Source organism: Anastrepha ludens, chromosome 6, assembly GCF_028408465.1.
Source record: "Anastrepha ludens isolate Willacy chromosome 6, idAnaLude1.1, whole genome shotgun sequence".
Lineage (NCBI taxonomy): Eukaryota > Metazoa > Arthropoda > Insecta > Diptera > Tephritidae > Anastrepha > Anastrepha ludens.
Window position 1 is genome coordinate 116,896,607 of NC_071502.1, and position 24,919 is coordinate 116,921,525.

A 24,919-nucleotide genomic window follows, 5' to 3' on the forward strand; every position below is an offset into this window, starting at 1 on the left:
ACATTTAGTTAACGAATACTACAGTGTACTGCATAGCTTCCAGTGAGAGTTCGTTAGCTCGCTCTATCCAGATTTAGTCGTCTACTGACGTTCCTCTAAAAGGAAGGATAAATTGTGTCGCCTACTTCTGTCATAGACTTTCCATCCAGCGTCGCATGAATTCCTTGTTCCACTAGTCGTTGATAATATTATTTACGTGGGTTTTGCTAAGCCCATAGAAGGGTTCTGCTGCATGAAATTTTTGTGTAGAGCTTGATTGCGTTGGGCAGTCCGCCTAAGGTTAGGCTAGCAAAATGTATATTTATAAATTATTTGACAAATGAAGAATTGGGAATTGGGAATTGTAGATAAGTATGCAGGGGGAATGCATAGGACCAGTGCTCTCAAAGTGAATATAAACAAAAGCATTGTTCAAACTCAGTCGGACCTAAGCAGTGGGATTAAAAAAATGGATTAGATAAACAAACTTTGGATAAAAAAAAAAGCTTCGTCGATTGCCTACTTGCTTTGTGAGGTTCCGTAAGCTACTCACGCTAAGTGTGTACTATCCCTGTTGAGCCTGGCTCTTACATTGCGTGCATAGGCATCCTCACTTTCAAAAAATAATTGGAGAATATTTTATATAAAAAAGTATAAACACAATTTGTCTGTGCATCGACGCTATTTTGGAAAATTTAGAGGCATTTTTGTGTATCCAACACATCCATTTTCATACTTGGTAGACATGCAAATTTCAATTGTATTCAATCTAAGTGTTTTTTTTAATATTCTGATCGGAACAAAGAACACCAACTTAAAATTTTGTTTCCTCATATTTTGCTTGCCTCAGTAGACTAATATGAACATTTATCTGCTTCAGCTCTTCTTCTCGTGCGCCATGTTTCCATTTACTGCACTTTTCGCTGGGTGAATTCATTGCGCATTCTTCCCAAGAGCAGATAAGCTACCTCAGCATTGCATAGCACAACAGCACAGAGAAACAAGTCAAGAAATTAGGATCTGGCAATTTGATATGGAAATGAAGAGGAAATGAGCAATATTGCACCTACGGGAGCATTTATCGACAGCGCCACCGACACCAAGCCTGTCAAAGCAATACCGCTGGAGAAAATAAGCGAGAAAAATATCAAAAAATACAAGCCAAACATACAGCAAATACTAAGTGACAAAAACTTGATAAAACTCAAAATACCCGCGCGCGAATTTTGACGAAGGGTGTGAGTAAGTGATAAGAGCGCGCTGACAAGGGAAACCAACAAAGCTGCACCACAACTGAGGGAAAATCAACGTACACTTTCTCCCTGCAGTGCAGTCCAAACTTTTGTTATCATAGCTTTTCTACAAGTAAGTAGGTTCTCCCCGTCTCACGTTTTGATTATCAACCCACATCGCCTTTGAAGTGCTCGCACTTTCATTCATGCGGGAATTCGCAACTGAAGGCGAAACTTTCACGCCAGCAAATATGCTGATTGCGCTCTGGAGAGTTATGGTGTGTGCGTGTGCTTGTGTATAGGGAGAGAGAGGGAGAGAGAATGGTGTTAAAATTATATTAACAACAAAACAAATAACTAATACGTTTTGCATAAACAGCAGCTAAGTTGACAGTCGTTGGGAGTGAATTGTGACAATAAAGCGCGAATGCCACGATGGTATTGAAATAGGCGTGGCCAATTTGCATATTCTTGTCATCAGTGTTTTATTGTTATTTTATGGCGAAGTTTAAGTTTGGTTTATAGTTGTTATGAGATTCTTTGAGAGCAGGAAGTGATCTCAAGGAAGGCGGAAGTTGAAAAAACTAAGCTAAGGAGGTGAGAGCTGGAGTAGCAAATAGATGATACAATAACATTGATTACATGTAAAAAGAACAAAGTTCTTCATTCTTTGGTGTGGCTCGTACGTGGGTAGGGGAATCAGCATTTGAAAATCTAGATTCTTTTTTAAATTATATAAACTCGTCTACGTATATTGACGCCAAATTCAAGTGCTGTCCTTAGGCTACAGGAACTAACTATTTATTAGAAGGAGAACATCTTGAAGTGGGCATAGCACACGAGAAGAGACGAGATTCGCCTAACAGACCACTGAGTGCCAAAGATAACCTGCCATAAGAGGTGATAGCTAGAGTCGCTAATAGAAAAATATGGACAGAGAAAGTCTTTGGATCAAATTATTCTCTTTGGTCTTATATGGTGTGTCTTATTCACAAAAGTTAGAAGAGAAGCCCCTATACTCCACCCCACCAGTGTAATGTAATAGTAAGCATATGGAGACAATAGAGAAAGCTGTTGAATGTATTCTGTTATGAGTTCACACACAAATACACATTTTTTCAGAGAGCTTGGCAGCGCCGAAAGCGATTGGTTCTGTCATTAGCCGCACCAAATCTGTAAAAAAATTAAGGGATTATTTTTGAGAATATAATATTTATATAAAAAAAAATTTTTTCCGAAAACTATTTATGCCATTGTTGTTGTTTTGTTTTTCACAAATGGGGAAAAAAATTCTCCAAAAAATTTTTAACAAAAAAATGGTTGTTTAGGTAAATTTTTTTCAAAAAAAAAACAAAAACCAAAAACAAAAACTTTTTAAATGTTGAGAGAGTCGAAAATAGTTGACCTTAAAAAATCGAATCATTTAAAATTTTGTATCAGTTTTAGAATACAAAATTCTGGATGAAATTAGAAAAAAAGGATTGTTTAGAATAAAAACTAAAGGAAGAATTTTTTGAATATTAAATTTTTTTTTGGAAAATACAAAAACCTATTTTTCTGTTTACAATTTTTATGAAACTATTATTTCACAAATGGAAGAAAGTATTTTTTCCAAAAACGTTTAACAAAATCGTTTCCAAATCCAAAAACATAAAACTTTATTTTTGCCATTGTTGTTGTTTTGTTTTTCAAAATGGAAAAAAATTTTGTTTTAAAAACATTTTTCAAAAAATTGCATATAAAAAATCTATACCTAAATATTTTCCAAAAAACCAATAAATAAATAAAACTTTAAAAATATTGAAAAGAAAGGAAAATTTTAGAATAAAATATTTTTTGAATGAAATGTGAAAAAAGGAGCTTTTAAATAAAAATTAAAGAAAAAATTTTTAGAATATTAAAATTTTTTTTTGGTAAATACAAAAACCTATTTTTTTGTTTACAATTTTTATAAAACTTCATTTTTGCCATTGTTGGTGTTTTGTTTTTCCCTAATGGAAAAAAAATATTTTTTCAAAAAAAATGTTTAACAAAAAAATGCATAAAAAATATCTATATCTAAATGTTTTCCAAAAAAAGCAATTAATAAATAAAACTTTAAAAATATTGAAATCCTTCTCATATTTGGCTTTAAAAAATCGAATAAATCAAAATTTTGTATAAATTTTAGAATAAAATATTTTTAGAATTAAACTAGAAAAAAAGGAGAATAAAATTAGAAAAAATTAAGAGAAGAATTAATATTTTTTTGTAACAAAATATAAATTCTTGCTCAGAATTTTTCTTAAAACTATTTTTGCCATTGCTGTTGTTTTGTTTTTCACAAATGGACAAAAAAAAAAATACTTTTCTAAAAATTTATGCAATTTTATAAATATTTAAATTTATTTTTCCAAAAATTTGTTAACAAAAAATATATATGTAAAAAAATATACCTAAAGGTTTTCCAACAACAAAAAAACCAAACAAAAACTTTAAAAATTTTGGAAGTAACCGAAGATTTTTTATTTACCAATTTTCTGAAAACTCGTATCTCAGAAATAAAAAAAAAAGAATTTTACTAAAAAATGTTTAACAAGAAAATATGTTTTTAGGTATATTTGTTCCAAAACAAAAATAAAATTTAAAAAATGTTGAAAAAACCGAAGATATTTGACCTTAAAAAACTCTATACCAAAAATTTCAGCATTGCATAAATGTCAATTTTACTAAATTTCTTTGAAAATTTGTTCAGTTTACTCTGAGTCAAGTCTAGTTCACAGAAAAATTTAGAACTATGTCCAAAATTCTTCAACCACTTGGCATTTTAATCACTCCACTCACAGCCAACTCTAACTACATTCTAAAAAAGGGGTTTTAATGTTAAGTTAACTACATAAAGACAAATATTTTGCTACTTCTAAAAAATCCATACTTTATACCACCAAATTAAATTAAGTTAACGGCTGCTTTATTCAACCGACGAGCTCTACGCGAAGTTACTCACGAGAAGAATCACAAATATAATATAAAACTTACGAGCAGCAGCTGTTGCCAAAGACTTATGATAATTTTTGCCTTCAAATGCCATATTTGTATGCCTGCATATTTTTTGTGAATATATAATATTATTTGCGCGGTATTAATATTACTTCTGAATACGTAAGCTTGATGAAATCTTCACGCCACATATGGCAATTACCGTAAGAATGCGCAGAAGAACACAAATGTGTATGTGTGTGTGTGTAGTACTCGCATAACACCTTCCTCTGCAGGTGTCACCGGTTAAATTGTATGGAATTGAGTAAAGTTTTTTCAAGGCGCATTTTTACTGTAATCTCTATCATTTTTGCGTACACACTTACTTGCACACAAATAGTCTTGCAGGCAGTTCAGTGTCAAGTGGCAAGTGTACATTATGCATAAGTAGATGGCATATTCAGAACTGATTACTCACCGTTGATGGTGGCATATGGCAAGCGACACATTTTAACGGAAGTACAAACAACTCAAATTATATATAAACATATGTGTGTGAGTATGTGTATACGCATGTGTTTGTGTGATGGCAAATATGCGCAAGCATGCATTCTCCGTTGTGTGTAACCCTGGAATTATCATCGTCATGTTGTGGTGACGTTGACGTCTTACGGTGGTTAGGCTCAACAAAGCGTTTGGTTGCTGAGTGTGCATGCGATGAGATTGCAGGGTCTCAATGAACTCCTTCTGCTTTTTATGTGGGATGAAAGGTGTTAAGAAGAAGTTGCTTAAGTTTTTTTCCCGTTTTTTTTTTGCTTCAGAAAGGAAGAAGAGTGGGTGTTTCTATTTCGAAGAATGGTTAAAAAAAATTATAATTACACAGAGCTATAGGAGTGCCGAGAATATTGATTTTATTCAATTTAAAAAAAGTTTAGTTTCATTCAAATTTTGCTTTGATATACTAAGAAAAATTTACACAAGCGAGCTATATTCCAGTTTTAGAAAGATTACGCGCTGCATTCTTGCAAAACTGTTCAAATTATAAAATTTAAGCTTTAGAAGATGGCCAGAGGTTAAAGGGCTAGATATAGGCAGAATTAAAACAAAAAATCGGTTATAGTAGATTTTGGAATTTTTTATTTTGGTATAATATTTCGAATGCCTTTAATGAAAAATTCAAGTCTTCAAGTCATTTGAGTGAATATTTTCTGAGATATCTAACAAATAGGCAGAGGCTGTCGTTTTCGTTGAAAACTTCTTGAAACTTCGTGTACAAGCGCTTAGACGTCGATATTTTATTTATTAAAATATTAAAAAAAAAAATAAACAAAAATAAAAAACTGCGTGTAGCGTAGTACACTTAACAGAAGTGAAACTTTAAGGCAGACCAAGAAAGAGGGAGAGACCCGAGAGAGAGAATGAGAGAGAGAGAGAAAGAATATATATCTAAATAAATAGGTAAACACCAGACACGAACCGTGGCAACAACGCGCACTACTCCGAGCGTTTATCACCCGCACAAACGCAGCGATTCCAGGACCGCAGCAACGGCACAAATTACCGCAAGGCAATACCAATAAATCCGACGCCGGAATGGATAGCACTTTATAGTACGCCCAAGCACTAGCCGGGAAACGGAAATAAGCGCCGAAAAGTAGGCCGCAAAAAACGCCAAACAAATTGGGACCAAAAAATGCCCCAAACAGTAGGCACCAAGGAAATATAACACCAAAAAGTAGGCACCAAAAATATATTTCCTACAAGTTTGTATCAACAAAAAAGCGCGAAAAAGTAGGCAGTGTTATTTCTCACTAGAAATTAGCAACCATAAGGAAAAACTCAGGAAAAATAGCCTAAAGTGTATCTAAGATATTTGTATATAAAGTATAGCTCTCTCTCTCCTTTTCCTCTACGTACGGAACGAAAATGCCCAAAACGTTGCATGGCCTTGAAATTTTACTCTCCATTCTCGCTTGTCCCTCGACGCCTAAGAAGTTTTACTTCAAAAAATACGGGGAAAAACGTCAGCGATTGAATGGTAGTTTTAATATTAAACAGCAGCACTTTTTTGTTTGCTTGCTGTGAGTTGGACCAATACAAAGTGGCAACAGTCATTCCAGGGCATTACTTGAGAGAGGCAGTCCAACAAAGATGTTTTAACGGCATCTAAAAATAACTTTTCTTTTTCAAAATTTAGCGAATTCAAGTTAAAATATTACACAAAAAATATCTCCTAAGAGTTTTTCAAATAAGTTAAATTGCAATCTCAAAAAAAGATAATACGAAATTAGTGACCCCACTTGCACCTTGCATGGATGTCTTTGCTACTGCGCTAGTTGGTACATACTCAGCTCATTTAATCGTGCCTTGAAAAGGGCTGGCATTTTCACTTTCATTGTGTCTTGCTTAGGGGCTTCTTTACTTAGCTCGTTAGACCTTTCTTAGCCATATAGACTGCCTTTGGCTCCTTGCTAATCTACGTACAATGATTTTTGCGCGAGTTCTGAAGTAAAGTAAAGCTAAATGGCTGGCTGTTTGCTTGAGTGGTTTTAATTTGTGTATTACCTCTGCTAGTTTCCTTGCCTTGTCTAAAGACTCACTGCTGCTTTTTTACCTGCGCCGCAGTCGTAGGAGATATAATTGAACTAATTCGAGAGCATAAATAAATTGTATGTTGTTGTAGACGTTTATTGCCTTAAGGCGGTATTCTGGTCTAGAAATTTGAAAAAATCGATTTTGTTTTTGCATATTTTCAAAATTTAGACCTTCAAAAATATGCCCTTCAACGGATTTTTCAAAATTTGAACTATTTTCGGAGATACAGCAGATTTTGTGACTTGGCGTCTAAGCCGGCCGAGTGGAGCGAATTGCACAATGAACGGCAGATGTTACCGGACGACTTGAGGACTCGTTCTTTCCAATAAATCTTTTGCATCCCATACAACCTTTATTTATTCTGTACATATAGATATACTTTATACTTCTATAATATATACCTGGAAATATATCGCCGATTAATCCAGAGCGAGTAGTAAATATAATGATCTAAGAAATTCTATTGGAATTGTTGCTCAAACTTCAAACGCGATTTCCTCAGAACTACTTTTTTTGAGATGGTCGTCTTGATATCTTAAGTTCTACTTGTCCGATCGCTTTGAAATCTGATAAGAATTTTTTATTATCTGTCTATCGCGCCTGCCTCAGATTTTTTAAAATTTAAGTTTGAAGTATTTTTAAAAAATTTTAAAAGGTAAAAAAAGAGGGCAAACAATTTTTTTTCTTTTCAAGTTGACACCATTTTGTGAATTTTTATTTATTTTTTAAGAAGAATTTTTTTAATTTGTTTTGTTTTAATTCACTACAAGGGTTGGAATCATGTCAACCATGGAGCACTGTTTTTTATGTAGCCCCCACTCTGCCGGCCTGTAATTCCACGATTTGTTTTTTTTTTTATTAATTTTTTTTTATACTTTTTCAATATTAATAAAAACCATAAAAAAAATGGATAGTAAAAATTTGTTTTTGCATCTTAGTTTTACAAACACCTAAAATTAAAGCGTCTTGACCAGAATACCCCCTTAAGAGACTTTTGATAAACTCGCAGCTAAACAGTGCAGATTAAGTTTTCTAGGAGCTATTGTTTTGGAATGCTCTTGAAATGTCTTCGACGGTATTGAAGCAATCTTGCAGACCTTGACGCTTTATACTGGAATCATCTATGTAAATATTGCGATTGATGTGGCACGTGGAAATCCTTTACAAATCTACGAATCCCTTTAAAATTATTTCCTGCTCCTAGATATTTTGCTAGAAAGTTTTTTGTTTAAATTAAATTTTACAACAAAATTTATCATAAATTCTTTAGATACCAACATGAGTTTTTAATTAAAAGTTTGAAATATATTTGTAAATATAATTCTAAATAAAAATATCTGCAAATAAAAATTATTCTACTTAAATATCTATGAACTATTGCGTTTTTGGAGTGTCCAGAAGTGCTTAACGCCCAAGCCCAAATTTACTTAAACCAGTTCGTCTAGGTGGTTTAAAATATACAGCTGCTGCATCGTAACTGGCTTCAACTTCGGCTTTGAATGGGTGTTTAGGTATTTTAGGAGCTTTAAAATACTCAGCAGCTGCAGCTAAACTACCCTCGTCATCTTTCGTTGAATGACTTGGCAGTTCAGGTGCTTTAAAATATTCAGCGGCTGCAGTTAACCGCTCTTCGGCTGTGCTTCGGGCGGTTTGAGGCAATCGGTGCCTGAGTGCATAAGGCGCTTTAAAGTACTCAGCAGCTGCGGCTAACCTTTCCGCATCATCTTTCGTGGAATGACTCGTTACTTCAGGTGCTTTAAAATATTCAGCAGCAGCAGCGCGTGCAGTTTCAATTTCGGATATAGCAGCTCGTCTTCTGGCATCTGGTGCTTTGAAATACTCAGCAGCTGCGGCTAACCGCTCTTCGGCTATATTTCGGGTATTCCGGTGCTTGGGTGCTTCAGATTTATCTGTAGAATTGAAAAACTCTGCAAGTTCCCAATCGATGGGTTCTTCAACAATGCCGTTAGTTTTTAGCCACGTAGAAGCATTGCTGCTGCACAGACACGCGGCTGTCGTAGCAAAGAATATGAGAAACAATTTCATTTCTGTGGTTAAAAATTCTGGTTCAGTTCAATGCTTCCGCAGCTCGCTATAATCGCTGTAGATCGACTATGACTTGGACTTTACTAAGTCAAGTTTAAATAGTAAAACTGTAGTAGTGCAAAACGCATCAAATGTTTCCTGGGTATTCCTGGAAATGCTCAGAGAAATCTAGTAAAGTAATAAGCAAAAAATTTAATATTGAAAGTTTATAAGAGAAGTAAAAAAAGTGTAAAAAATAAAACAATAAAAATAAATATCTGCTTGCATTGTTGCTGCACTTTAGGCGTAGGTATGTAGCGTTGTGTGAGTCGCGCTGATAAGTTCTATCGACTCGCGTTGACATTTCAAGGTGGTGCATATATTTTCCCATGCCTCTTATCAGTTCCTGATATATTTATATGTACATACATACATACATACATTATTATGAAAAAGTATTAGTCGAATTGCTTGTTTACTGTGAACTCTATCATTTTAAACATTAATTTTGATTTATTAGAATTTATTGGAAATTAATTAATAATTATTATGCAGCTATTTTTAGCTGTAACCGCAAGTTACTTGTAAAATAATTACATTTCCAAACTTGTTTCCTATAGGGTTTGCATTACGACCGCTCCAACTTGGAATGGTTTTAAATAAAATAAGAAATTTTAGTGATCTTAGCAAAATTGCTTTCTTCATATGATTTCGTGTGAAATATATGCACTTCTACTTAGTTTCGGACAAATAGCCGGCACGGCTCTGTTGTAGGTGGCGCGGCGGAGGCATCTCTTTTGGATACCATTTTCGAATAAATGGAGTTCAGTAGTTTTCTTTTGGCTTTAGCGTGGTTTGCCTGCATATGAAAATAGTCGCCTTTTAACCAGAAATGAGTCTTATTACTGAAGATGATTTTCTTCTTAAAGTTAGTTAACATTTGACGTACAGAGCGCTGATTTTATTATTTCATTTTTGACTTGTGTAATGTCCTATCGTTAAATGGACTTCCGCTTTATCGAGAAAGTTGCTATACACTTTCGAAATTCTAGTGGACCTATTGAAAATCCCTGTGATACAAATAGAGCTAAAAGCGATTCCTTGCCAAGTGGTCTAAGGGATAAAACTGGAGCAGTGATGCAAATATTTTGCACCTTTCCGAGGATTTTTTTCAAAATTTGTTTATTTATAGACTTAAGAAGTAAATTAGAAATATTAAAAAAAAAATTAAAAATTTTGAGATCTATTCTATCCTTGGTTGTTTTTAACATTTAAATTTTTTTTAATTTGGTTTTTTTTCAATTTAGTTTTTCCAAAATTCGTTTTACTTACTTGTTTTTTTTTTTGATTTTTTTTAACGTTTCTTTTTCAATTTTTTTCTTTCAAACTTGTTTTCTTTTCCAAATTTGGTTTTTCTTATTTCTTCAAAATTTTAGAAAACAAATTTCGTTTTGGACATTATTTATAAACAGCGCCCCTTCATAAGTTTCACAAAAAAAATATTCTGTTTCAATTTCTTTTTAAATTTTTTTTACATATTTTGTTTTTTAATTTTTTTTTTTAACATTTTTTTTACTTATTTCGTACCTATTTTTTCAGATTAAAAAAAAAAAAATTTCTTTTAATTATTTCTTCAAACATTTTTTTTTCTCTTTTCTTCAAAATGTTTTTAAAACAAATTGCTTTTTGACATTTTTGACAAACAGCGCCCCTTTTCAAAGTTAAAAAAAAAGATTTTGTTTCAATTTGTTTTTAAATTTGTTTTTATTTTTTTTTTTTCGTTTTTTTCAAATTTTTTGTTTTGTTTTTTTTTTCAATTGTTTTTTTAATATTTCTTCAAACATTAAAAAAAATTAATTATGAATTTTTTTCTTAAATTACTTTTTTTTACTATTTGTTTTTGTACTTATTTCTTCGAAATTTATAGAAAACAAATTGCTATTTGGACATGTTTGACAAACAGCACCCCTTAAATCATTAAAAAAATTATTTTTATATATGAACTTTTTCTTAAATTATTTTTGTTATTAATTTTTTTGTACTTATTTCTTCAATTTTTTTTAAACTGTGTTTTTTAATATTTCTTCAAAAATTAAAAAAAAATTAATTATGAATTTTTTTCTTAAAAAAATTTTTTTTTTATATTTGGTTTTTATATTTGGTTTCCTTCCTTATCCTTCAAAAATTTTGGAAAACAAATTGCTTTTTGGCAAACAGCTCCCTCAGCTTTATTCATAGTTTTCCATTAAGGCACCTTTCTGGTCTAGAGACGTGGAAACTGAAGGCGTTAAAATTTGAAGAAAAACAATCGGTATCAATTGAAAATCGCTTTTATTCATTAGATTAATTCTTTATTTATAAAAAAAACAGTTTTTTCAACGACAATAATAAAAAAAATTGCTTCCCCTGTCGTAACACATGCCACTGATTGGGGATTGGGCTGCCCAGGTACGTCTGAAAAAACAAAATTCGGTCCATTATTTATCAGGAGATATGTAGCTATGGTCGGTAGCACATTTCCAAAAAAAAAAAAAAAAAAAAAAATTATAGATATTTGATCTGTTTATTGGAAAAACAAAAAAAAAAAGATTTTTTCACGTTCTCGCTTTAAAAAAAAAAATTTATTGATTATAAAACTATAATTCTGCTACCCACAAGAGCCACAAGTCTACTCAATAACATATTAAAAGTTCAAATCAATCGGTTCAGTACTTTTTGAGAAATTACCAACGTCAACTCGGAAAAAATAGTTTCGAGAAAAACACGGTTACCTGGGCGTCGTACTCCAAACCGGTCTAAACTACAACGAATTTCAATATAAAAATTTGCAAGTATATTTTTGAAAGTATAAACTATCATAACAAGAAAAAAATCGATTTTTTCTAGACCAGAAAGGGGCCTTAATAGCTGAAACTATGGTCAGTAATCCCTGCAAGTTTTAAAGTTCAATTCCATTAACTTTTGGGGTTATTTTCAAATGTCATATACCTACATAAATATGTGTATAATAATTCATCACTCTCCCTAAAACGAAAAAATGTTTTTTTTTTCTTCATCGGAACTATAAAATTCACTGTATTATATTTTAAGACTCCGGCCAAAATATTTCGGAAAATTTAAGATAAAGAGAGGTTCAAAAATCTTATTAGTTTGATTCTGTTGATGAAATTTTTCAACACTTTAAAGCATAACTTTCAAGCATAAACTATTCTATCATCTAAGGTGAGTTTTCGGCAAAAAACATTTCAAAAACTATTTTTATTTATAAAAAACTCGATTTTTGAATTTATTTTCATATCAATGCAGCTAACGAAAATCTTAAAATTTTTTCGAAATATTTTGCCAGATATCTTAATGTAATAAATTTTATAATTCTGGTGAAAACCGCTTAACCGTTTTTGGTGAGGCACACTAATGTATGCATGATTTGATTTATTGGAATAATTTATCAAATACAAACAGATTTTATTATAAGAACACCACCAAAAATAAGAGACGCCCCCGGGTGGGCTCGAACCACCAACCTTTCGGTTAACAGCCGAACGCGCTAGCCAATTGCGCCACGGAGGCGTTGGGAAACCACTAAGGCTATGTAAATAAATAAAAAAAGCAGTTAATGGAAGCTGAATTAGGGCAAATAATAAAACTCTTTAACAATTAATTTTATGCAGATTTCGCTATTTTGTTCAGTAAAAATGTGAATACTTAAAATCACACATACATACGTCATAATCACCGTGAATAGGTATTTGGATTTGAAGACATTCATACCATCAGAGTGCCTGGTATTGCTTTATAAAACGTAAAAAAATTATATGTAATTTATTCACCACCAAATATTACGGTAGGATATAAGTCCAGATGCTTTCAGTAACTTAGAACCGACTGACGCGAGAACGCCGTCCATGACTTGGGTCGCTTTTGTCTTATACTTTCAGTGAATTTAGGGTCGCTTTTTCTCGTATGCTTTCATTGAACTCAGCGAGAACGTTAAGTTAGTTTGCTGACTTATAGTTCGAAGATGAGAAATTCAAACTAGATGCACAATTACAAAGATGGTGAAGAATTTAATATCTCAGCTATCTCAGCAACTTTCATTTGCTTGCAGCAGCTTTTTTGGTGCTCAGTGAAAATTTTCGCTTCCAATGCATGGAGAAATCACCGTTCGTCACTTGGTTTTATTCTATGTCAACGATGGCTCTGTCAGAACCATAACCATGACCATTTGTTTCCACAAGCGAGAGCTACTGCATTCGAAAGAAAAGGCTTCTCGTCAAGACAACTGGCCCTCGCTGACGTTTGAAACGTTTCTCTTACAGCAGCGCCACTGCCAGTTTCGGTATTTACACGGTGATCGGAATTTACAAAAAAAAAAAATGCTTTCCTTCATTTTGATGAGGTTTGTTGTTTCGCAAATATTTTCTAAGAATTTTAAGTCATTTGAATGATATGACTATTAGGGGCCCCGGAATTTCCATGGCAAATCGAAGTATGTTTTCGGGGCCTGTAATTCTAGTTCACTCAATGACATTGGGGGAAATTTATGCTGCTCGTTGAAAGCATAAAACCACAACTTGCTTGAATGAATTTTTTTTGTTGAATTTTTCGTATTTTTTTTAACCAAATATTAAGTTTTTTATCTAAAAGTTTCTAAATAACGCCATTTTGCTAATATAAAAAAACTAGCTTTCAATAGAATTCACATGAATTATATTACTATTTTACTAAAGAATTTCCTTTATTTAATTGAGTTCATATGGATCATTACAAAGTTACGATGGCCAACATAAGGCGTCTCTTGTGAGAGTTGGTGCAACAAAGATGGCTTATGATGGCTTGTCCAAAGCTATATTTTTCCTGAACATTTTATTTAACATTTATTTTAAATATTATACAGTACTTTAAATAACTAGCAATTTGACCATTTACTCGTTTCTTTTTCAATTTTAATTATAATTTATAAATTAATTTATTTTGTTATGAAAATATAGTTTATTATTCTACAAAAACCATGAAAATACCAGTTCCATAAAAAACGAAAAAAATAAAGAGTAAAATGCAACAAATTTGTATCATAATTTCACATTTTTTGAAAAAAATTCTAATCATAAAACTCGTTATGTTGGGAAAATGCATTAGAAAGTTAGGAAAACAACAAAAATTAAAAAACATCAGTGCAATTTGGTGGCACTTCAAACTAGCGGTTGATTATGCCGAAATTGAACAGGCTCGAAATTTTTCTTAAAAATTTCAAACAGAAATTTATAGCAACTTAATATAACTCTGTTTAAAAATGCATAATAAAAAATAAGTTTGCTTGCATTTTGGCATTACACCAGAGATACCAGAACTTCCGTAAAATTGTAAAGCTTTTCAGAAATTTGAAACTGATAAGGCGTATTCGAAGGAAACTACGAATATAAATAATTCTAAAATAGCATTAGCATAATAATAGATGCAATTTCACACGAAATATATGAAGCAGTGTAAGCTGATAACAATTCAACTTAGTATTTCACATGAATTGCCAACATAGGAATTGCAAGCTGACGGGCAAACGAATGATTAAATGTACAGTTTATGTTTGAGATTATCAGCGATAAAGCAATTAATAGGAAACTAATAATATTGAGCATCTCACTAATTTATTAGCTTCCTAGAATACAGCGATTGTCGAGCACCTAACAGATGGTTTTGCTGTATTACAAAAAGTGCAGGTTCCGCATAAAATTTCACTGATAAGTCGTGCTTGGAACTCAAAGCTTGCTAATTTCACTACAGCTTAAGCATATAAAGTCGCTCAGTGCAGCAAGAAAAGTATTCAGTGCAGCTTTTCCAGTCTTCGACTAAGCATCATACAGTAATCCACCAATCCACCAATACAGCCATCATGAAATCAACCATCAGCTGCTGCATCCTGGCGACAGTTCTACTCTGCCTGTGCGCTACTAGTACAGACGCGTTTGGCCGCAAACCGAAGAAACTCAATCCCGAATTGGAGGCCAAATTCGATGTGTTGACCGCTTGGATTGCCTATCGTCTCAATTTGAAACATGCCAAGGAGGCTTGTGTAGGAGAATATGGTTTTACGGATGAGCTCGCCACCAATCTGGTCAAAATAAAAGTGGCAAACCCAAACGATCGGGAAAAGTGTTACGTGAATTGCCTCTATACGAAATTAGTCTTCTACAAAAACAACAGCATCAATACGCAAGCCATGAAGGAATCGTTGAGTGAAATTGTGGGCGAGGAGCGTTTACTGAATATTGTCAATTCGTGTTTGAATGTCGGAGGTGCAAATGACTGCGATAAGGTGTACAAGTTCCATGCTTGTGCCTCACCGGAATTCGATAAGGTGCGCGGAGACATCTTCCAGCCCGATGAGTAAAGAGCAATTTGTGCTAACTAAGCAAAGAAAAAATACTTAGTTTAAGTAATTTTTGTGTAAGATATTTCGTGAGTTAGTTGATAATTGTAAATTGTTCTTACTAAAAGTATTTTATTTGTTTGGAATTAAAGTTGACTTTCTCGATATAAACCTGTTTGTTCTTTATACGAAATACTGCATTTTTGGTTATTTTTATGAACCTAAATCAGATAATAAACCTAATCAGTGAGTCATTTCAATATTGATTACAATTCCAGGCTCTATATGGCAGATATTACTTAGCTACTTTACGATGTTGAACTACACAACTCAAAAACAAACAAAAAAATTTACGAAGGTAGGGAAACCTTAGTTCCCAAAAGGGACGCGGATCAAAGCATGAATGCACTTTTTTCTTATAGCTTCTTACGATCAAAAATAGGGTCAGCTTAAGGAGTCTCATGTTGAGAGTCTCACGCTGAGAGAGCTGACGAAGTGCTGGTTAAATATCCAAATATGAAGAATGATTGATTACAAGATCTTGACTTCTGTGAGAGTATTTCTGCCAGTATCAGAGTAATTGAGAAACAAGAAAGAGAATGGCGTAGTGCAATAAATTCAGACGTGAGTAACAACCAAAATGAAAAGCAATACAACAATAAAAGGAAAGCAAATACCTAGTTATACATCTGCAAATCAGCTGATTCCAAGGTGGATTTAATAAGGTGACAGCGTTCACCCAGCTGAATTTTTCGCCGTAGGTATGGCTGATTTTGACATGATGCTTGCACCAAACGCAACAACAAATACATGTAGGGTTTTACTTATATGTGTTTGCTGTCACCTGTAATAAATTCGCCTTGGCTGATTCTATCAAACTCACTAAGAGCGGGATAGCAGTTGGAGGGTGTTGCCGCGCGCTGTATTCTGCTCATTATGATCAAGTATGTCAATGAAGAGCTGGAGAGACATTCCCTTTTCTACTTTCATGTAGATTATCTGAGGCTATGAGAGACATGGGCCCAATTTCGCGACTGAAATTAATGAATGCTGCTTCAAATCGAAGTGCCGTACCAATGCCAACATTTTATATAACCGGATTATCCTAGAAGACAAGAATAAAAATTGAGTTTGAAATCCAAAGGCGATAGAAAATAACTGTTTGGCGGTCGCCGTAACCAAATGGATTGGTGCGTGACTTCCATTCGGGATTGCGTAGGTTCAAATCTCCATACATGAAACAGAAAATTTTTAGAAAAGGTTTTTGTAATAGCTGTTGTCTCTCGGCAGGCAATGGTAAACTTCCGAGTGTATTTCTGCCCTGAAAAAAAGCTCCTCATAAAAAACAATTGCCGGTTCGGAGTCGGCGTAAAACTGTAAGTCTCTCCTTATAGGTTTCTTCCGACATCAAGACGCACGCCGCAAATAGGGCGAGCAGCTCAGTCAAACACCTGACAGAAGTGTATGCGCCAATTATTTATTTATTTTTTAACAATCCCAGCTCTCTCAAACTCATAATGTCTCCATAACCAAACATTGTTAAAATGTTTTTTTTTTATATATATTTGTTTTTAAATATATAACCAAATTAATTGAAGATCTTGCTGAACGACATATGTATTTTCGATGTGTCTGAACATTTTGGTACGTGCTCGATCCATTCAAAAAACAAAATAAAGAAAAAAGTTACGTATTCGAAGACTTTTCTTTGTATTGGGGAAAGCAGATGGTATTAAAATTCTGACAATTTTTGTTGATGAAGATGAGGGATGATGTTCTGAAGCTGAAACTATTGGCGCTTCAAACTTACTTTTTCTTTTATTTTGAAGCTAAGACTATAGATCTTTAAAATAAAAAATAATATTTAAATAGATTCTTGACAATTATCTCACCTCATGTCGGGAAATGTGTAAATCAATGGCTCATAATATGCAACGACCCAGGTTGGAACTAAAAAATACCACATAAAGTTAGGTCAGGTTATGATGGTTGCTGCCCATGAGATTGTGTATAAGGATCCACTAAATAATTAAGATCCTTTAAGACCTGGAGGCTCAATTGGGATCTAATCTCTCCCTCAAATTCTCAGTGTGATTGAAACCATTTCATCTTTTTAATAAACTATGAGACATTCTGGATGTTTGCGGATTCTTAGTATGCCATACATCCAAAGAGGTCAGTGTTTAGACAGCCAGGCCATTTTATGGCAGGAGCAGGCCAGTGATAGAGAAAGATTCCAATACTCTCTACTTCCTTTGCGCTCTTGCAGTTGTGACAGAAATCATTAGCGGGAAGCCCTTACCTTTTCCATGTGCCCCTATTAGGCACTGCCCGGCGATGATACCAGCTGCTGTTCTCGTACTAATGGAAGTACGGTAGAGATTAATGGCGCGCTTAGTTCTGTTTTCAGCTAACAATATTTTATACACAACATTTTTTTAACACAAATTTCAAACAAAAAAAGTTGAAGTTGAGAACCCATTTGAACATAGGCTTCAAAAATGTGTGAAAAAATACTCAACAATAGTCCTGGGAAAAGAAATGCTTATGAAAGCAACTATTGAAATACAGATTGCAGGATTACGAGTTACCGCTACTTACTTATTAAAATTTACCACAAAAATAAATAAAATACTAATATTGTAATAAAAATAACTGTGTAACGACTTTTAACCGCCCCCGGGTGGGCTTGAACCACCAACCTTTCGGTTAACAGCCGAACGCGCTAACCAATTGCGCCACGGAGGCGTTGAGATCATCACTCAGAATAGGCTTAATGATGAGGTGACACAAATTTTTAAGGCGCAATCAATTAAGAATCATTCCAATTTGAATACTTAAAAGTAATTTTGATTACTATGCATCTCATATTAATATGATGTACTTTTGAAATGAGGACAACGGACTGCTTGCTAATCTAACTAAAGGCTGTTGTGCTCTTCACTAAAAGAAGAAAATTGGATGAATTCATATCTCACGCGCTGAAAGTGTAAGTAAGTGTAAATGTAATCAGAATTCTTCCAAAGTGGAACATTTAGGAGTAATACTTCTAGATATTCAACTCTAATGGAAACCTCAGTGTGAACGTAAGACTTTTTAAGTCTTAACCAATTTCCGGTAACATGAAAGGTCCCCTTTAAAACGTGGGGTTTGCCAACTAAACGTGTACCATTACCACTTTTGTGATCTGCTATGCATCTTTTGTGTGGTGGAGCGGACTTCCATTCAGTAGCGCGCGGTCGGTTCATCTTCAAGCACGGGGAGGTTGGTTCTAAAGCCAACGGTAGACCTCAGTGAGACATTTACTAGTATCATATTTTTAATGTGAAATCAGGTTTACACAGTTTTTGAGCTTGGTTTGTCTTCTTGTAGGTTTCAGCATCTGGATATGAGTAACATATGTAAGTAACAATCCTTAGTTAATTTCCTGCTTTGGAAAGAAATATGTTGAGAGATGGACGTCGCTTTAATAACAACAATCCACTCCAATTTATTTCTGAGTAACCTAGTAGAAACAGGAACAAAATCTCCAGATGTGCAAAATCATTGTAACACCGGTTATCATCTACGGCTGTGAAACATAGGTCGTTAAAGTTAATGCCCTAAATTTACTGACGAGATTTGAAAGAAAAAATCTCATATTCGGCCCTATACGATTAGAAGAGGGTACATCCCGTATACAGTACAACCACGAGCTCAGTGTTTTAATCGCGGGACGAAATGAAACGCGGTTTATAAAATCGCACAGACTACGGTGGTATGAACACGTCCTCAGAATGAGCAGCGAAAGAGCAATCAAAAAAGTTTTTGAAGCAAATCTTGAAGGAGCAGAAGGAAGGCGTATTGTAGAGGCGGCAATGGTCCATCCCGGACCCTAATACCAATATGATAATGAATGAAATGATAATGATAGAAACCGAAGGTAAACGAAAGCAAATCATATTGACAACATCGGCCTTAACAACCGCGCTGTTAGTTCTGCCTTTGCCAAACTGGATAAGGAGGCAAAGCGAATGGGTCTGGTGGTACACGAGGACAAAACGAGGTACCTCCTGTTTTCAAACAAACAGTCGGCGCACTCGTGTATCGGCACCCACGTCACTATTGACAGTTATAATTTCGAGGTTGTAAAAGACTTCGTTTATTTAGGAACCAGCATTAACACCGATAACAATGTCAGCCTTGAAATCCAACGTAGAATCTCTCTTGCCAACAAGTGCTACTTTGGACTAAGTAGGCAACAGAGTAGTAAAGTCCTCTCTCGATGAACAAAATTAACACTCTACAATACTCCCATCATGCCCGTCCTAACGTATGGCGCAGAAGCGTGGACGATGACAACATCCGATGAAGCGACGCTTCGAGTGTTTGAGAGAAAGATTCTGCGTAAGATTTTTGTGCCCTTGCACGTTGGCAACGGCGAATATCGCAGGCGATGGAACGATGAGCTGTATGAGCTTTACGACGACATAGACATAGCGCAGCGAATAAAGATCCAGCGGCTACGTTGGCTGGGCCATGTCACCCGAATGGATACAAAGGCTCCGGCTCTGAAAGTATTCGATGCGGTACCAGCTGGTGGTAGTAGAGGAAGAGGAAGACCTCCTCTGCTTTGGAAAGATCAGGTGGAGTAGAACTTGGCTTCACTTGGTGTGTCCAACTGGAGCCGGTTAGCACGAGAAAGAAACATCTGACGCGCTTTGTTAAATTCGGCCAAAATCGCGTAAGCAGTTATAGCGTCAATTAAGAAGAGAAGAAACGAAAGCAGAACTACGGACGGCCAGCAATCAGAGTGCAATTTTTTGATGATGTTGCTTGAGATTTAGCTCGCTTTTTCTGTAATGAAATTAATTGATCGCTCATGAACTTTAACTTACTTACTCCATAAGGATAATAAGCAACTTTGATCCGTTTCTCTCTAAGTGCCTTTATAGGTTTCTCGGTTAGACCTTTTAGACTCTAAGCGCTGGTTGGTTTGTGCGCAGAAAAATGAAGAGCCATTTCGTTAGATATACCTAGAAACCACAACAAGGGGCTGAAAGTATCTGATATAGCCAAGCTAACCGAATTCGCTAAATGCGTGAGATCATCGTGGTGATTTAACAATGCACACCCACGCTATGTCTAAGTGGTATCTTCTTCATTCACCTCATTAAAGGATCACCTCCAGTTACGGAAGGGCGGGGTACAGTATTTGGAGGCAGCACTAATAGACACGGCTATGGGTGGCTCGAAGATGGTGGATATAATTGATGGAGGAGTTTTCTGTGAAGAATTTTCAATAAAACTTAAGTTTAAGTTCCTGCTCTATCAGTGTATTTGAAGTTGAAGTAGTTCTAAAAAGTGAACATCTTCTCCAAACATCAAGCGATTGGTAATCATAGCCCTTGAACAGCGTTTCCAGGACAGTCGGTTCAACGTTACCGAAACCATCCGGATTTGTATTCGGACAAGGACGGCCACTCCAGCAGCATTCCTCGTATGTAGGTATGGGCAATGTTTACGCTGCTACAACAACAACAACACCGCACCTCACAAATGGTGCCCTTGAAACCAGTAGGCGAATGCCTGACTTTCTTTTCTTTCTTTTTTTCAATCGTATTCGAACAATTTTAAGCTCTTATGGAACCATTGTAGCAGACTGCTTGGGAGATGAGCTGGCTGACATGTAGAGATTTACATTTGCACTCAGTTGAAAGTTCGCCAGACTTGAAAGTCTGCGGGGACGGAAAGCGCTCTTGGGAACTCTTAAGGTTAGAAAGTCCTCAATTCAAGATTGTAGTGGGTGCTTTAGTCGGTAGGTGTTGGCATCCATTCGGCGAGAGGGCATTAATTCGACTCTCTTTTGCAGTGGCTGGCTGGAGGATTAGATGGAATCATTTCAGCATGTACTGCTTAGCTACCCTGCTTTCATGGAAGTGAGTTTGAGATATATTAACTCTTCTTCTTTAACTGTGACTAATGGCTCTCCTTCTTTATGACGACGGCCGCGTTAATAGCATAGTTGAGCATTAGCCGCTTACTGAATTTCATCACCATAAGTACCACAACGGATGAGCACGGAATTCTCATTCAAGAAAGTTATCTCATCCTTAAGGCAACTATCTATTTAAAATCAACTACTCATATATTTAAATGTCCTTTATAGAAGTGAGATTAATCAGTTCATGCAATGCAAAATTTTTCTTAGTTGTTCGCTTGTTCAGACCTACGTTTCCATTTGGGATCAAAACATCCTGGGATTTCGATATAGTTAAAGGACTTAACAGATCTCTGAATAAAACTTCATCGAACGCTTAATAAACAAATCCAAAACTTAGCTTGCTAAGAAGTTTACTGAAAACTGAAACGCAAGCTAAGATACCTATTTCTTCCCATTTTTGAGCTAATTTCGTTTTTTTTAATTATAAGTATTGATTGTATATATGTGTATATGTATATATATATTGTCAGCTGGACGTACATAAATAGTAAGTGGAGTTTCCCACTTTAATACTAACTTAGCACCAACAGAAAATACTATGAATTTCAAGCTGATAAGCGTGGGATTTAATAAATGAATGGAAGGAGTGATTCATAATAATCTGAACTATTTATAACACAACTGACAATCAACATACATACAACCATAGGTGTATAAGTTCATAAGTGAAGATCTCGTTAACACTAGAATGACAATAGTTTAGATTTCAAGAAATAAAGTTCTTTGAATTTAGTATTCCGTAATAACTCGAGACCTGGCATTGCATTGCTTTGCGCTACCTAAGAAAATTGATAAGCCGCCCTTCTAGTAGGTATATAAAGTCGCTCAGTGCAGTAAGAAAAGTATTCAGTTCAACTATTCCAGTCATCGACTACACATCACACAGTAATACAGCTACCCACCAATACAGCCAACATGAAATCAACCCTCAGCTGCTGCATCCTGGCGGCAGTTCTACTCTGCCTGTGCACTACCAACACAGATGCGTTTGGCCGCAAACCGAAGAAACTCAATCCCGAATTGGAGGCCAAATTCGATGTGTTGACCGCTTGGATTGCCTATCGTCTCAATTTGAAACATGCCAAGGAGGCTTGTGTAGGAGAATATGGTTTTACGGATGAGCTCGCCACCAATCTAGTCAAAATAAAAGTGGCAAACCCAAACGATCGGGAAAAGTGTTACGTGAATTGTCTCTATACGAAATTAATCTTCTATAAAAACAACAGCATCAATACGCAAGCCATGAAGGAGTCGTTGAGTGAAATTGTGGGCGAGGACCGTTTACTAAATATTGTCAATTCGTGTTTGAATGTCGGAGGTGCAAATGACTGCGATAAGGTGTACAAGTTCCATGCTTGTGCCTCACCGGAATTCGATAAGGTACGTGAAGATATCTTCCAACCTGATGATTAAAGTGGACTTGAAGTGAGGGAGAGATGGAGAAATGGCGCAGCTGAGGAAGCGATGGAGTAATAAGGCTAATTATATATATAACTGTACCTAAATGGCATACCTATGATAATGCATTCACGAAAAAATATTAAATAAAATAAAAATAGTTTGAAGAGCAACCTCTGTATTTTAAAGTGGTATAGTAAGGTGGGGAGTATGGAGAGTAGGAAAAAGCTACTACTGCTAATGCTAACCAACATGGCAGTAGGCTTGAAGTATTAGAAATGCAAACTGATAGGTGTTGTTTTGCTATAAAAGTGAAGCCAGTATTTATGAAAGTAGGTATATTTGCGAAGAGGTCAGACTACTTTAGTCAATCCAAACAATCCAATAGTTGAGTTAATGATCTGAATAACATAAAAGTATGAGTATCGAACACTACCAAGTAGTAGAGAGAGTCCGTTTTCATCTCTTTTGAGTTAATCGGGTAGGACCGACAAATTACGGAGTACTTTGGTGTATGCAATGATACAGAAATTAGCTGGAATTTCATGTGAAAAGCGTAAAAAAGTGGCATTATGTTATAAAGGGTGGTTAAGTTTCAAGGGCCAGTGTTGATTTTGAATAAAATACAATTTTTGTAAGAAATTATTGTCATGTCTCCCTATTATGATAATATGGGTATGGCTCAATTACGCACAAGACAGAATATTGGCCAAATGACCGCCGAGACCTCGGCGGCTAACCTCCATCCGATGGTCCAAATTTTCGATGACGCTGAGGCATAATTGAGGTTCTATGCCGTTAATGTGCCGAATTATCTCATCCTTTAGCTCTTGAATTGTTGCTGGCTTATCGACGTACACCTTTTCTTTCAAATAACCCCAAAGAAAGAAGTCCAACGGTGTCAAATTACATGATCTTGGCGGCCAATAGACAACGCCGCGACGTGAGATTATTCGGCCATCAAATTTTTCCCGCATAAGAGCCATTGTTTCGTTAGCTGTGTGACAAGTAGCACCGTCCTGTTGAAACCACATATCGTCCACATCGATATCTTCCAATTCAGGCCATAAAAAAAGTTCGTTATCATCTCACCATAGCCAACACTATTCACGGTAACTGCCTGACCGGCCTCGATTTGGAAAAAATACAGCCCAATGATGCCGCCGGCCCATGAACCGCACCAACCAGTCACTCTTTGTGGGTGCATTAGTTTTTCGGCAATCACTCTTGGATTAGCATTCGCCCAAATGCGGCAATTCTGCTTATTGTCGAATCCACTGAGGTGAAAATGTGCCTCATCACTGAAGATGATTTTCTTCGAAATTGGTCATTCACTCTTGCCATTTACTGCCACCATTCTGACCATTGACGACGCTTGAAATGGTCAAGAGACTTTAGTTCTTGAGTCAATTGCACCGTGTAAGCGTGTAAATGCAAGTCTTTATGCATAATGTTCATCAACGACGAGCGTGAGAGGTGCAATTGTTGGGCACGACGACGAGTTGAGGTGGACGGCTCTTCAACCACACTATCGCGAACAGCAGCAATATTTTCTGCAGGTCGAGCTGTACGAGCATGCACTGGTGTTTTCGCATCTCCTACAGACCCGGTTTGCCCAAACTTTTGCACAATTTTCTAATTGTACGCACATTTGGACGATTAAATTAACCGAAAAAATCACGAAGTGCGCGATATGCATTTTGATTTGAACGCCCGTTTTCATAATAAGCCTGAATAAGTTTATCGCGTTGCTCGATTGAGTATTTTCTATGGTTTGAATTGAGTTAGTCTGAAATTGAAAAATGTTAAATGAAATGTCCAAAGAACACTTGACGTTTAGGTGAGGTTTACATTCAACATCGGCCCTTGAAATTTTACCACCCTTTGGTTTTATTTTTTTTATGAAAATATAGTTTTATTTTTTTATAAGAATGTAGTTCGTACTGCAACAAAAATTTACAGAAACAAATTTTTACAGAAACTCAAAGCTTCAAAATTTTGTACATATTTAAAACAAATAAAAAAAATTTCATAAAATATTTAAACCTTTTCATCAAAATTTTTAGAAAAATTCTGGGTACGCCGTTTTATAGCCGATTCAATTTTATTAATATATAATATTGGTAATATTCCGCTAGCCTTAAGTGGCTCAATTTTTTTTTGGTGGTGGTTATGTGCATTTTCTTCATATAATGAAGGTCAAGTTTTTTTTAAACATATGGAGCAAATACCCAAGACCACCAGCAAAAAAGAAATTTCAAAACTCAATGCATTTTCGCAACTTTTTAAAATTTTCTGAAAATACGATTCAAAGTTTGAAATTTTGACACAATTTTTTTTTAGTTGTTTTATTATTAATTTAAGGGGATATACTCGTATATA

The 24,919-nt window shown here is 35.1% G+C and overlaps 2 protein-coding genes and 2 non-coding genes across 4 annotated transcripts; 2 read left to right on the forward strand and 2 right to left on the reverse strand.

The window, feature by feature from the left end:
* Positions 1-12,285: 12,285 nt before the first annotated feature.
* On the reverse strand, positions 12,286-12,359 carry Trnan-guu (transfer RNA asparagine (anticodon GUU)). Its single transcript has one exon. It is a non-coding gene; the product is annotated as a tRNA-Asn (tRNA).
* Positions 12,360-14,581: 2,222 nt separating this feature from the next.
* LOC128866721 (general odorant-binding protein 56a-like) lies at positions 14,582-15,327 on the forward strand. The gene has a single exon (XM_054107661.1). It carries the CDS (start codon positions 14,680-14,682, stop codon positions 15,175-15,177), a length of 498 nt encoding a protein of 165 aa, XP_053963636.1. The 5' UTR covers positions 14,582-14,679; the 3' UTR covers positions 15,178-15,327.
* Positions 15,328-17,830: 2,503 nt separating this feature from the next.
* Trnan-guu (transfer RNA asparagine (anticodon GUU)) lies at positions 17,831-17,904 on the reverse strand. Its single transcript has one exon. It is a non-coding gene; the product is annotated as a tRNA-Asn (tRNA).
* Positions 17,905-21,964: 4,060 nt separating this feature from the next.
* LOC128866855 (general odorant-binding protein 56a-like) lies at positions 21,965-22,704 on the forward strand. The gene has a single exon (XM_054107871.1). The coding sequence runs from the start codon at positions 22,055-22,057 to the stop codon at positions 22,550-22,552; it is 498 nt and encodes a 165-aa protein (XP_053963846.1). The 5' UTR covers positions 21,965-22,054; the 3' UTR covers positions 22,553-22,704.
* Positions 22,705-24,919: the final 2,215 nt, after the last annotated feature.